The sequence below is a fragment of the Streptopelia decaocto genome, assembly GCF_964273445.1.
Source record: "Streptopelia decaocto genome assembly, chromosome: 3".
Lineage (NCBI taxonomy): Eukaryota > Metazoa > Chordata > Aves > Columbiformes > Columbidae > Streptopelia > Streptopelia decaocto.
Window position 1 is genome coordinate 72,213,749 of NC_138656.1, and position 14,321 is coordinate 72,228,069.

The following is a 14,321-nucleotide window of genomic DNA, read 5'->3' on the forward strand; positions in this document are numbered from 1 at the left end:
AATCCCTTTTTAAGCCCCATCTTCTCTGGTGAGCAGAAAGGACCTTCCCTCGTGACTTTTCCCACCATCACTCCTTTGTTAAACTCCAAGTCCTTTCTCTTGAAGCACCTGTGATGTTCTCCCATGTTTCTTGTTGGCTCATTCTCCTCCTGGCTATGACATTCTAATTCAAGCAGTGAAGCCACCTAAGAGTCAAGGCAGGCTAAAAGTGAAAACTCATCAGTCCTACAAACATATAAATGCAAAGAAAAAGAGGAAACTGCATTGAGAAGGCATCTGTCCAGCATTATTGTTTTGTGTTCCTCTGTTGCTGCTGCTGCTATCTTGAATGTTGGTATCCTTTCAAGAGACAGGGAGAGAGAGACAGAAGGAATGACAGAGAGAGAGCAGCAGGCTTTTTGGGGCATAGGAGCATCTGTATCAGTTTCAGTACTATCTCATAGACTTACCAGAGGTAGCAGTGGCATGTGGGCAACCTTGCCGGGCTTTGTGATACTGCAGGGTCCACTGTGAGCTGAGCAATATTGATCTACTTTTGAAAGCAGAGGGACTTTGCTGTGGGTCACTGGACCTCAGCAGAAGCCAAGAAAAGGGACAGTATCTTCTCTTTTTCCTCCCATTCTTGTGAATTCTGCCTCAGTTCCCCTCCTGTTACTCATCTCCTGCTTTGCTGATTGCCCCATCCAGGTTTGTGTAGATTATCTATTTCTACAGGCATTTCCAAGATTTTGACATTAGGGACTGTGTGCAGTTAAAAGGTAGGAGAAACTGACTGTAAACTTCCTAGAGGACATGCCTGGTGGAACAGATGCAGCCTGCAGTGGCACAGGATTGTAGCATGTGGGGAGTGGCAGTTTGTAGGGTAGCTGGCAAAACAGAGTTGAGAATCGTTGGTTTACAGAGTTGAGAATCATTGGTCTTAGTGGCCTCATGGCTGGACTGTATGCATCAACACTGTCACTCTTCTGTAAGAGGGAATGCAAGTTAGGACCAATCTCCTTCCACATCCCATAGTCCAGGGTGTTTTTCACTACCCTTTCAGCCTCCCACTCTCTTGTCTTCCAGATTTCAAAATCTCTACCAAAAATGAACTAGGTGTTAATGTGTCATCTTTACAATCCTGACAAATTCATCTCCAGGTGGTATCTCAGTTCTTGCCTGTCTAGTTAACATGGTTAAACCTGTGTGCCTCTGAAGTTATATTTCAAACCAAGTACATTACTTACGTATTACTCACTGTGGTGGGTTGACCCGTCCAGCAGCTAAGCCCCCACACAGCCACTCACTCACTGCCTCCAGCAGTGGGGAGAGAGTTGGAAGGGCAAAAGCAAAAGAACTCATGGGTTGAGATAAAAACAGTTTAATCAGCAAAGGAAATAAAAAGAAAACAAGTGATGCAAAGGCACTCGCTCACCACCTCCCACCAGCAGACCAATGCTCAGCCATTCTCCAAGCAATTGCTACTTTCAAAAAACTACCCCCAAGCTTTTATCGCTGAGCAGGATGTCGCATGGTGTGGAATATCCCTTTGGTCAGTTGGGGTCAGCTGTCCCGGCTGTGTCCCCTTCCAACCTCTTGCTCCTACTCACTGTGGGGGCAGGCTGAAAAACAAAGAAGGCCCTGATGCTGTGCAAGCACTGCTCAGCAATAGCTAAAACATGGGTGCATTAATAGCACTGTTTTGATCACAAATCTAAAGCGCAGCAGGGTTCAGAAACTTAACCCCATCCAGGCCCAAGTACACTTGCCTAAGCTGTCATGCACTGAAACCACAGCGGCAAGAGTTGTGTTTGAGAAAACAGATCTCACTAGTAGCACTTTTTTAGTGGGGGTAAGTGTAGGCAGAGTTTTTGTGTCTTCCCGTTACTGATGCAGGCAGTACCTTCACCACTGTGGCTGCTCACTGGCCTTTGTCACCATGTAGTTGTCACCTTGTTTGGGGTTGCCACCTATAAGCTCTTTGCTGTTGTAGCTGAAGCCAGCTGCCGTGATGCCGAGAAGACTGGGGATTTCTTTGCAAGCTGGCTGCAGACAAATTTTTGTTTCTCTTTAGGAAGGAGAGTATTTTTATCCCAAATGTAACATGACAAATAAGGAATTTAAATAACACTTCTAAAATATTAGCAGTAGCAACCTAGGTGAAATGAGAGCCCCTTCTGGAAAGAACAGCATCTGGAATGGTCTCAAAGTAAATCATCTCCTGATTTGAGAGTCAGCTGCTCCCATTTCCTTGCTGTCACATCCTCCGGGTTCTTCAGTCACAAAACAGAAATCAGGCAGGGTGGAGAAGAGGTTTGTTTTATTTGTGCATGGGCAAAGTTGGGTGGGGGAGGGAGCAATGGGGTTTTTTGAGAGAAAATCTTTCTCTATGCCTCTTATATACTCCAAAGAAGCAAACAGGCAGAACTTCTGTTCTGCTCCCTTCCCCCCCTTCCTTCCCTGCCCATCCCGATTCACATTTTGCATTCTGCTCCATGCCGCTCCCATGCTGTGGATCCGATGAGCACCCATTAATCCCAGGTAGATTCTAAAAATAAGAATCGAAGGAAAAAAGAATCACAACAGTGTGAATCAACCTGCAATCATCTTTCTGTTCTCTTAATGAGGGAAAAGAAAGAGGAAATCAGTGGAGACACTGTTTCACTTCTTCGCAAGAAAAAATAATTCTGGCATTTGCAGCAGTTGTTCTCTTTGGTACAGGTTTTGTAATTTATACACTTAAAAGGCACTTAAAAATTTGGGCACATTAGTTCAAAATGCTTGTGCACACCATCCATCCATTTCTCTCTGCTAGTGAATAGAGCTACCACAAGCAGCCTGATGAAAGAGGAACGGACCTTGAAATCACGCTTTTGAATTTACATTATTTTCTTCCGTGTCACCCAGAATCAAGGATAGGTCCATCTTTTGGGGACTTTAACTGTACAGTAAGCTGTGTGTTTACAGTGTGCAGCTGCTGCCTTTAACTGTTAATTTCAAAGCTTCCTTTAACTCATTTTAAGAAAAAAAAAGAAAGAAGAAAACATAAATGAAGATTTGAGTCTGACTTGCCCTTTGGTGTATCAATGTAAAATCAGCAGGCCTTCCTTCTCAAGTTATCTATGAGTAAACTTCTTTCTTTTAGATTACAAATTAAGTTTAATTGTTTGTGGGAAAAGAAAATGTCTCCTCAGAACTGATTTTCCTGCACTATATTTTTCTAGGGCACCTTTTTTCTTTTAAAGCAGTAAAAACCCGAGACAGTGTAAGGCATAACTCAGTTACTGTTACTTTAAGAGACTGCAGTGTGAGAATCTTCTTTAATCACTTATGTTTTGTTCTGGCTTGGTTTTGCTGAAAGGGGTGTATCACACAGAGAGAAAAAAAGAATTTGCTGGGTTTTGAAAAAGATGATGCCATAACTTTAACAGACTGGGCTTGCAAAGAAGCTGCAGAAAACAGAAAGGGTGGCAACATGAGTCCTTTTGTGGACAGTTCAGGGAGTTTGTTGTCTCTTCTTTCACCAGTTTCATTGTCTCTTCTTTCACCAGTTTCATTGGGGAGCTTTTAATTACGGCTACTCTAACAGCTGCATTGTGCTAACGTACCTTCTTGTGGCCTTGCCAGGTGACTCCCTCACCAGCCAGCTACCAGCCAGTCCTACCACCACAACTGTCCCTCAAACAAGCACCACACATGGACACAACTATTGTCTTTCCTGCCCAGCTGGACCATAGACTTCCTTTTTCCTCTCTAGCTTGTAATAAATGAAGGTGTAGATATATAAATAGTAAATAGATTGTCTAGATTGTAATAAATCTCTTGCTGCAGAGGGACCATTCCCCACCAGCAGAATGATGGGTCTTTTTGTCAAGACAGTCATCACTCTTTCTTCCTGGCATTCAGTGGCCACCCGCCCTGCTCCATGGACAGCTGTGCTAACAACAGATGGCAGAAACCAAGGTTCTGGTTGTAGTTCAATGAAATCCTTCAACATGTACCTTCCCTTCGCCGATCCTGGACTCTGAAGCTGGCTGAAATTAAACAGGCAAGAAGAAGCCCAAATATTCATCTTTCATAACTGACTCTTAGATCCGGTCCCAAAGGGGAAAAAGGGGAGAGGCAAGCACAGTGCTATACTTTGCAGACATGTGTTATGACTTAAACATTGTCTGTACTGTCAGGAAGCTGTCTTTTCCAGGGCCACGTCCCCAGTCGCTCAGTCAACAGGGAGGAACAGCAGGGCAGAATGTGGCAGTTCAAAGCTCTTTGCAGGCTCTACCCTTCTCATGGCAGCAGGAGCTGCCCATTTTCCCCTGAATCTCTTGTGACACCATTGTAGAAGACTTCCAAAGCAACTTTATGCCAACAAGAAACAATGGTAAGAGCTCTGGAGCTCAAAGGCATCTGCTTTGAGCCAGAGCAGTATGGCAGCAGGAGCTCCTGTCAAACTGCTCTTCCTGTTTCTCTGGCCATGTATGTCCATTGACACTGAGCATTGGCCTGACTTTTGACTGCTGCAGACAATCATGCAATTAAACTGCTGAGGTTTTTCTACTTAGCCCACTAAAACAGAGTCCAAGGGTAAAGCGTTAAAGAACTCTCTTCAAAAATCAAATGAATGCAGCCCAGGCATTTTTCAGTGCTGTTTTTCTCATGGAAATGCCATTTCAATGCAGGCATTGATCCTGATACATCCTGATTCTTGACTTGAAGTTTTGCCCTGGTGTTTCTGGCTTTTTGTTCAGGAATGTGACATTGTATATGTGAGATTTTTTGCATGTCTTTAATAGTCAAAGAACATCCAGCAGTAGTACTGTGTCTTCTCTGATTTACATTTTTTTAATGCAATATAATGGATGTGATGCACATGTAGGTTTGCAGGCATTCTACACAAATCCCCGGTCTCCAGCCTCTTTTAAGCATGAACCAGATCTATCACATTGCAGTAGAATTCTATTATTTCTATATCAGGCCATTAATATAAAAATTATATGTATGTATATAGTAACCCACCAGCCCAAGAAATAATGAATAACACCCAGCAGCTCTAATTACTTTAAAGCATTTTTTGTATCTTTCTGATCTGCTTTATGATTCCTACAAATTGTGAAATCACTGGTCAAGCTGGAATGAAGGCAGTCCTCTAAAAGGTCCTGGAGTTAATAGATATAAACAAAAGTAATGCAACAAGTGTTGCTATTTTATTCCATCTTTTGAATTTGAGTTGGCTTAAAACTGACACAGAATGAATTCTGGGAATCCAAAATGCTCCCATCAGCATAGATGTAAGTCAAAGAGGGGTCAGCAAGCAGACAGCACAAGAATTACTGACCTACATAGGACTAGTTTTAAGTGTCTGTTTGTTGCCCAACTTGGAATGCTTAATGACTTGTTCCAGTCAAAGTGGGTGAGCAAGATTTTTCTGAAAACTGGGGGTTTTAATGTGTCTCAGGCTTGTGTTTCAAGACATGTACTCCATGAGTTTCTCTCTAGGGAGCTAGTAATAGTGGCATGGAAGGTAAGACATTTCAAATTCATGGTGAATTTCTGTGTTGATTATTCCTCCTATCCAGCCTGCAGGAAGCACTGCAGAAAACTAAAGTCTCCTTTAAAAATTTTCGTAGTTCTTATTCTTGGAAAGCCTTTTCTGTCTTTCTTGCATCTTCACAGTAACTCAGAATGTGGCATTTTGAATATTAAATCCTACTGTAGCTCATGAAATTTGGCTTATTTGATGTCACAGGCTGATACTTCTGTGGTGCTTTCAGCAAAACATAAACTACCAGAAAAATATCCCTTAGAGAATATATTTCTCACAGCCATGCTGGATGCAACCCTTGGTTTGATTATTAAGCATGTTCACCACAGAGACTGAATAAAAGCGAAGGTTTTTGTTCTTCTGATTCCCTTTTAACGTAACTGTTTCTTAACTCAGCCTTCCTGCTGGTGCTTTTCAGTCAAGATCTGTAAGATCTGGTCTGAAAAAGACAATTGACAGTTACCAGTCATCCAGCCTTTCCCTCTGTCTTTCACTGAAGGAAGTTCTCCTAAAAATATACTGTCAAATTTTATTCCAAAGAAAACCATGGAGAGGAAGGAGGATGCAGCGTGCTGGGTCTGAACCTGCTCCCCATCTCTTTGGCAGGTTGGAGGCTTCTCCCAGGGTGGTCCCCTTTTCCTAGGCAAGGCCATAGAGGACAGAGGCCATGGCATGAATAGAAGGTGCAGAGTAGACTGGTGTCTCCCTGCATCTCCCTGTACCCCGCAAAACTTTTTAAGGATCCACTTTCTTCTACAATACTCATAAAAAGCAGGTTCTGAAGAGACACTGTGATTCAAAGTTTCAGCCACGGGTTCCAAAATCTTATGGAAAAACTTCTGAAGCTCTGAAGAAGTGAATTTACACCAGTCATCCTCCCATCCATCTTTTCCTGATGGTATACAACTTCAGGAGCTAGACAAGGCTTATCGGTGCCTCTTGCTTTTCAAGTATCACTTTTACTTTTAAAATAGAAGCATGAAAATTCACTTTTCCTGGTACTCCTGGACTTCTCCTAGGCTTCTGTTAGCTAACAGAGGACTGCTTTTGGTTTTGTTAATGGAGCAGATGTCTGGCTTTGGTGAATGTTTCAGTAAGACTTCCATTTTGTATTGAGAACCAACAACCCACTAGAAAAACTGAAGAATGGTGATTTATGATAATAATAGCATTAACAACATATCCTTAGCCTTCATCTGTTTCCTTACTGAAAGTAATTAAGGTGCTATGATTATACAAATTATTAGTAATGATATCATTAATTTTATATCTCTGCTGAATAAAGTTTCTACCATGGGGGAGGAAACTACTGTTCTGGTTAGGCTGATGTTGGATTTCTTGCAATGTAAATGTTGAAGTCCAAGAAATATAATAAGAGCAAGAAAGGAGACAAATAACATAATGGTTATTTTCATTTGTCTCTAAGGAAGTCTCAAAAACCACGTAAATGTTTTATGTTTTCATGAAAACATGTTTTACATTGCCCATAAAAACGCAACTTTCAATAAACAAGTTCAACTTGCTTGCATTAGAAAAGTTTGTTTTAATTAGACTAGTTACATACCTTTTAACAATACCAGTGTCAGATAATGACAGTGTTGCGTGACCCATAACACACATCTGAGAAATGTTGCCTTTCCTAATGGAAATGAAATAAAATCTTGTTCCTTTACCGAAAGTTGCGCAGCATGTTGGATGAACAATGTGGTGTGCTTGTCTCTAGAGAATTCAGTGTAAAACAGCTCCAGATTTTGTTTGGTGATCTCAGAACTGTCTGAATAACTCCAGCCTTCCACAGCTCCAAATGCTGACATGCAGGGAGATGAAACTTTCAGATTATTAAAAGCCTGCTCTGTTATACCAAAGGAGATTAGTTTTTTGGAATCCATTCATTGACACAAAGACTGATGCTGAATGGAGGTTATATTTATTGTCTATGAAACCCCTGAGTTAGCTGAAATCACTTTAAGCATGTACATGCATACATGTATTCTCTCACATTTAGCCAGCTCCCCATGATGTTGGTTTGTTTGAGCCAGGAACAGACAACTTCAGGGACTTGGCTTGGAAAGATGCATGCATGTCACACCCTCTGTCACATTTTACAAGAGGCTACAATCAAACGGTCTTTATACTTGGATTGTCTAGACACTGTGACAAAGTGGGAAAGGGCAAGTGAAAGAAAAAGCCCTTTTTGTCAGTCATTCACTTCGCATCAAATTCTCCATCCCTGTGTGCTGCCACTGCCAGCAGCAAGACAAAGGGAGCAAAACCCAAACAAAAATCAAGAAACTGATAATTCCATACCATTCCTAGTAAAAAGAAAAACCTCAAAACATTATTTTTCTGAAACTACCAGGACATATGTATACCATTTCCTGGTTTATTCACTTTTTTGAATTAATAATTTGAACAATTTTATTTTTGTAGTTTTAAGGTTTTCCTCATCAATTTTCCTCCTTGACATGTGTAAATGAAGTGTGTAGGTCTGTCTTTTCAGCATTTGTAACTTGTTAGATGAAATCTTCCCAGATTTCAGTAGAGTTTTTTTTCCCTGCTCAGCTGAGTTTGCGAATGAGCAACAAGAAAACCCCTTTCCCTCCCACTGCTCTTCCAGGTTTCATGTTTCCCATGTATTTTTTTCTTTCATTTTCTTTTCTGCTTTTTCCTGTGAAAACACATGGGAAAAAAAATAAGTGGAGAAACAGAACTGGGAGGGGAAAGAGAGGAAGCGATAGAGTTTCACAGGGAGGTAAGGTTGCAAGCCAACAAAAAGCATGCTGAGATTCTTCTTTAAATAGGAAAGCCTGCATATCACTTAACTGTTTTGAAGTGCATATTCCAGCACTTGCACCTTTTTTTAACCAGTCTATTGTTAATGGCTCACTCTGCCGTATTTGGAGAGTCTGTGCCTCTCTCTGCCCTTTCTCCCTTGCTGGGATTTCCCTCACAACTTCTTGGCACTGGGAGAGGCTGGGAAAACCTCACCTCTGAGTGACATCTCCAAACAGAGGGGCTCCAGAGCCAATAATTGGTAATGGGTAAAAGCTGTGTGACCCATAACTCACGCATCTGAGAAATGCTGCCTTTCCTAATGGAAATGAAATACAACCTTGGTCTACCAGTGAAATAGCAGAGAGATCTGCACAAGCAGTTTTTCACTACTGATACGAAGCTGGCCAGGGCACCTCTGCAGCCATTACAGTCCCTGCAGGGTCACCTGGAGTTACTCAAGGTCCTTGTGTGGCTGGACAACCTCGAGCCTCAGCACCATACCCTGCACCTCCAGCGCCAACACAGCTACCAGGGTGAGCGGAGACTGGAGGTCAGCACGGCTGCCAAAGCAGCAGCAGCAACATGTTTTACAGCCTCTGGGCTGTTGGCCTCTGCAAACCCCTTTCCCTCAAGCTTTGCTTTACTTTCTTGAGGGATCACACCTCATGCCACCCACTGAGGCAAGTGCAGGGTCAGGAGTCCTTGTTTCTGTTCGTCTCTTCCCATTTGTGTGAAAAGACTTAAAAGTTTTAGTGAGGGAACTCTGCTGAGTGGACGAGCTGTCTTGAAGGAAACAGAGAAATGTAAAAAGGGCTCCTTTAAGTTAAGCTAAGAGCAAGAGAGTAGACCTGTGCTAACTGCAGGCAATACATCTCAGGGAAATACATTTAAATGGTGGTTGCTTTTCTGAGCAGGCTTGTAGAATAACTGGCAGTATCTTCAAGTTGTGGAATATACCTTTCAAATGAAGGGGGTTTTTATTAGGCAGATTAGATTTAGGAAGCAGGTATCCAGACTGGGGACTGTCACAAAGAAGCAGGGAGCTACTGCTTAGTTTTTCAAGCATTAGCAGTGGAGGAACAGGTTTCTTCTGAATCCCATGAGTTTGTCAAAACTGATTTCTTGTGTTGCTGTTGGAGTAAGGCATGCAAAATAGCCAGCTTGGCAAGTAGAGAAAAATGAGGATATTTAAAAAAAGGATATGTTTGTTGTTTACCCTAAGTGATGGATATTGGCCTAAATGTGAAAAGAAATATATAAAAAAAAAAGTGCTTCACTATACATTCTGTTTGGGTTTTTTTTCTGTGTTGTGCATTTTCTCCCTGTCTATTTATATATTCTGGGCAAAATATGCCTAATAATTATCTTTTTAAAAGATTTTGCCATTGTCACTGCACTTGTTGCAGCCCTAGTGTTTAGAATATGTCGTTTGTGTGCCAGGTTATCCACAACGTTCAACCATACTGGTTCAGATCAAGGGAGCATCCAGACAAGTATCTGATTCCCTAGATTCATCAAGCTCAGCTTCAGAAATTCTGTTTTTTTGTCTATATTCAGCTTGAATCAATAGGAAAGAGTTCAGTAACATCAGCACATGGATTATAAGATGTTAAGAGCTGGCAGATGAAAAGCAATACCAGCTAACAGGACTTAGCTCGGAGGGCTGCTTCTAAGATGTGGCAAGTAACCCTCTGTCTCCCTTCACCTAAAGAGAGGTAGGCACCTAAAATTAAGAGAGATTAACCCAGGCCTGTGTAGTGCTCATGAGGGTGCTAAACAAGAGGTTACAAAAATTAAAAAGCTGAGTGCAACCTTTTCCAAGCTGCACACTCTCAGTTTCTAATTTTAGGCATCTGGACTTGGAGATTAGCATTTGATGTGCTTGGAGATTAGCATTTGATGTGCTAATTCCTCCATGACTTGTTCTAGTTTCTTGACTTGTATATATACTTTGGCAGCCTGACCATCGGCTACCAGTAGGCTTTACACTTGGCTTTGGTACCATGTGAAAGGATGCTTTCATTTGGTTTTGTTGTGCTGTTTGATGAGCTCCCTACTACCTTCCTGTGCCGTGGTAACCATCGGCACATTGCTTCTACTTTTCTGGCCATCACACGGAGCTCCAACGACAGAATGAGTTGTAGTGCAGTTAGGTGAGGTCAGCTCTTGTGTGGTTGACAAGGTCAAACATCAACCATAAGCTAAGCACCTTGCTCTGTGTTTTGGAGGGCAAACCTGAACACCTTCAGCTACACGTTTTGGCTGTGGCCTTTGCCTGCCAGTCATGTCCTCCTGGTGAAGGGTGAGTGAGAGGGGTTTCATCCTCTCCTAACTCTATGCAAGCCATTGTCCAGCAGGACCATCTTCCCCAGGCCTTCATGGGAAACCACCACAATTAAGATTTTGTGTGAGCTTTTCCCAAAATGTTGCTGTTTATGTTCAATGTGCTGTGTTAGTTTTTTTTTCAAAGTACCTAGTTTTTGAGCAGTAAACTTAGCTTGATGCTCATCATCAATGGGTTTGGGGGAGATGTGGTGAACATCAACAGATGAACACCTGTCCTTTTCTTCCTCTCCTAGGATTTTAGATAATGGGCTGTGTGCAATGTAAGGACAAAGAAGCAACAAAACTGACTGATGAGAGGGATGGCAGTTTAACTCAAAGCTCAGGCTACCGCTATGGGACAGATCCCACTCCGCAGCACTATCCTAGCTTTGGTGTGACTTCAATCCCAAACTACAACAACTTCCATGCCACAGGAGGCCAAGGACTGACTGTGTTTGGTGGAGTCAATTCCTCCTCTCATACAGGGACGCTGCGTACAAGAGGAGGGACAGGTGAGTTTCAAAGTCTTCTTTCAGTGCTCTTAGTGAGCATCAATCACATAATCACAGCAGAGGCACGAGTGTCTCAACATGCTACTGTTGGGGAGAGTTAAGTCATTAAATAGTGCAAGGAACTGAAGGTAGGGATGGAGCTGGGTCTTCAGCCTTACGTTTGCTAACTTGCAGGTGCTGGTCCACTTGAGGGAGTGAGAAATGATGTATACATGCCCAGTTTGGCAGGCTGACTGCCTCATCCCTCTACCAGGGAACAGAAAGTGTTGTCTGGGCCAGCTCAAGTAATTCACAGGAAATTCTTCGCATGGCCATGTCCAAACTCTCTCTCTCTTCAAATCCCCTTTGCCCACTTGCGATCCCACACTCTGTGTGGGTACTAAAGCAAAAGTATTAGTGACTGTACAGAGTCAGTGAGGTGGCATGCCCACTGACTGCATAAAGACAGCGGGATTAGTGTGGTTGTCCAAAAAGTAGAAGGCTTCAGTTTATTTTGCTCCTCAGCAACTGGAGTAGCTTAAATTTGGTGTAGCCACCTCATGTCTTCAGGCTCCTTTCCCTCCTGTTTTTTGTGATTAAGTGTAACTCACCTGTCTTCTTCTTTAGGTGTAACTCTTTTTGTGGCGCTTTATGACTATGAAGCAAGAACAGAAGATGACTTGAGTTTTCACAAAGGAGAAAAATTTCAAATACTTAACAGCTCGTAAGTTTTAGGATGGGAATATGCTTTTGAATATTTTTAAATTTATAATGCTGATAATTGTATTTATCTGCTTATGTTTTTAGTGAATGTAGCGTTGGCTATTTGAGATACATAGGGGGTTTACTCTGTGCTTACTTGTCTTTGTATTTAGTGCAGTTTTTAAAAGTTCTTTATTATTAAAAAAAACCAACAAACCAACACTTCAACCACATGCAGCTTTACTTCAAATATAAGCATTAGGTTGTGTGAGTCACTGCTTACATTTCAGAGTAAACTCACATTTAGAACTGAGAGTACCAGCTCTGTACTTTACCAATAGTCACAGAAGTTCTGCAAGGCATGTACTAACACTTTTTGCAATCTGCTACACAGAAATGAGCTAAAAACTGATTCACACAAGAGACATTACCCAGACTTGCATGCCAAGTTCAAAAGCTTTTTTTTTCCCTTTTAAAGGTAGGTGATACAGTCAGAACATGCTAGGAAGTTCTGTTAAGTGAGAATGCACCATTGTACAGTTGCATTTGGCATGAAAACCACACTTCCATCCTGGAAATCATCAGCTTAAAATTAATTTTATTAACTGCCTGTAGAAGAAAATCCCTTAGCAATTTAAAAATAACATCGAAAGCTTACTGTGCTACTGACCTATATCTGAACATCTTGTAAGTCTTGGCTAAGAACATGAAGTTGAAGGCTCTGTGTTATGTTCTGTATTGCTATCATGTAGAGATAGAAATGGGTTAACAACCAAGTATGTCACTTTCTAGCGGCTTTGTGATATTGCTCTCATCTTCTTTTCTTATACTTTGTGACAGTGAGGCAAATTCATCCCTGGTGCAACTCCTGTTAATTTTAATAGAATTCCTGGGTTGGAGTTGGCTCAATGTGTATTAAAGTTATTTAAAAAAATAAAATAAAATAAAATAAAAAGGTAATTCTATGGAATATTTCATTAAGCCATGAAGCTGAAGAGCTTTGATGCAGATGAAAGCCCAGCAACTTCATTTACAACTTGGAGAGGGAGCAGCAGTTTAAAAACCTCTCTATTTCTAAATTAGCACTGCCTGCTGCTTTCCTGCCCTTGCACAAACTATACCATAACAGAAAGAAACAAGAAGAAATTCCATGCATTATAAATTCCTTACACGTGCCAGTTGATGAAATCATAGGGTGCCCACTAGGACTTGTGGAGCAATCATACTTGGAGTTGGTGGGACAGAGAGATTCCACCATGTGTGGGCAGTTGCAGAATATGGGTAATTACTGCCTGGAGGAAGGTTTTCTAAGAGAAAAAAAAACCCAAGCACCCACTGATTTTCCTGTAGGATTATAGAAGCTCAGTTCCCATCATAGTAAGCTTATAAACACAGACCTAACCACACTCTTGGAGTAGTGATGGCCAGGCTGGGAATCTCCAGGAAGCAGCTTTTCTGTGGGAATGCCTCCTCTCTTCGCTTATATCAGAAATTGTATGAAAAAAAGCCCAATTCTTTTAAGGGTCTGCCAACATTGCTTGCAACCGGAAAGCATATATGTGAACAAAACTAGTCTGTCTGGAACTTTTTGAGGAGTTTGGATTTTTATTTTAGCTCTCAACAAATGAAATTTGGTTTGTGCTTTGGATTAAAAGTTCAAGACAGGACAGAGGGTATCGCTGTGATTTGAAGTCAGAAGTAATACCAAGGGGAGTCTGGGGAAAAGAGGTACCTGCAGGGGTGGTTCAGAGCAGAGCCTGACTTGGGGGCTCAGAAACACTCGCCCATCCCCAGTGTCCTCCCCACCACTGGCTAGCCCCATTGACTGCCCTCCTCCTGCCTCAGTTGGGTGTCTAAAATTAAGAGCTGTGAAAAAAGTCTGCATTCCTCCTCCTTTCTGGCAGTGCTTTGAGAGATTTAAGCTTCTCTGTCAAAGCAGAGGGGGTTGTGCCTGGTGTTGTGATAATCTACGAGATTGCTTTTTTCCTCCCTAGATATGATAAAATACCTCCATCTAGTGGACTCTCTGTGCAGTAAGAAGAAGAAATATAACGGTACAATTTATCAGCCACAGTATGGCATAATCTGTCAGAAATATTCTACAGAAACATATGGTGGAAGGGTTAGCACTTCAGATGGTAAAATTATGGCTGTGAACAGATAGGGCCATTTGCCTGGGCTACTAATGCACACAAGGTGTATTAAAATACTGTCAGCTGCCAGCCTCCAGAAAAGCTAGTCGTTCTTTGATTTTTTGAACTGTAGAATTGGAAACACCTTTTTGACTAATCACAGCTGTTTTCTACTTGCATTCCATAGAGTTAATATTTCTTCAAACTGTTATAGAAAGTGGAATTGAAAATTTAAAGTAAGAGCTCACCTTAACACAAACTTCGCTGCCAGAAATAGCTTTGACAATGTGTTTTCTATAACCACTTGCTTACAGAAGAGGCTGAATTCTCTGGTCATGTTTGATAATGGCATTTTATATAGTGAATAAATCTCTG

General features: G+C 41.7%; 1 protein-coding gene across 6 annotated transcripts in view; it reads left to right on the forward strand.

The window, feature by feature from the left end:
* FYN (FYN proto-oncogene, Src family tyrosine kinase) overlaps positions 1-14,321 on the forward strand; it is a 141,923-nt gene that overhangs the window by 91,719 nt on the left and 35,883 nt on the right. For all 6 annotated transcript variants that reach the window (XM_082049070.1, XM_082049075.1, XM_082049073.1 and 3 more), the window contains 2 exons: positions 10,876-11,133; positions 11,740-11,836. In XM_082049070.1, coding sequence (XP_081905196.1) covers positions 10,887-11,133; positions 11,740-11,836 — 344 coding nt within the window. In that variant the 5' untranslated portion in view covers positions 10,876-10,886. The remainder of the gene's footprint in view (positions 1-10,875; positions 11,134-11,739; positions 11,837-14,321) is intronic.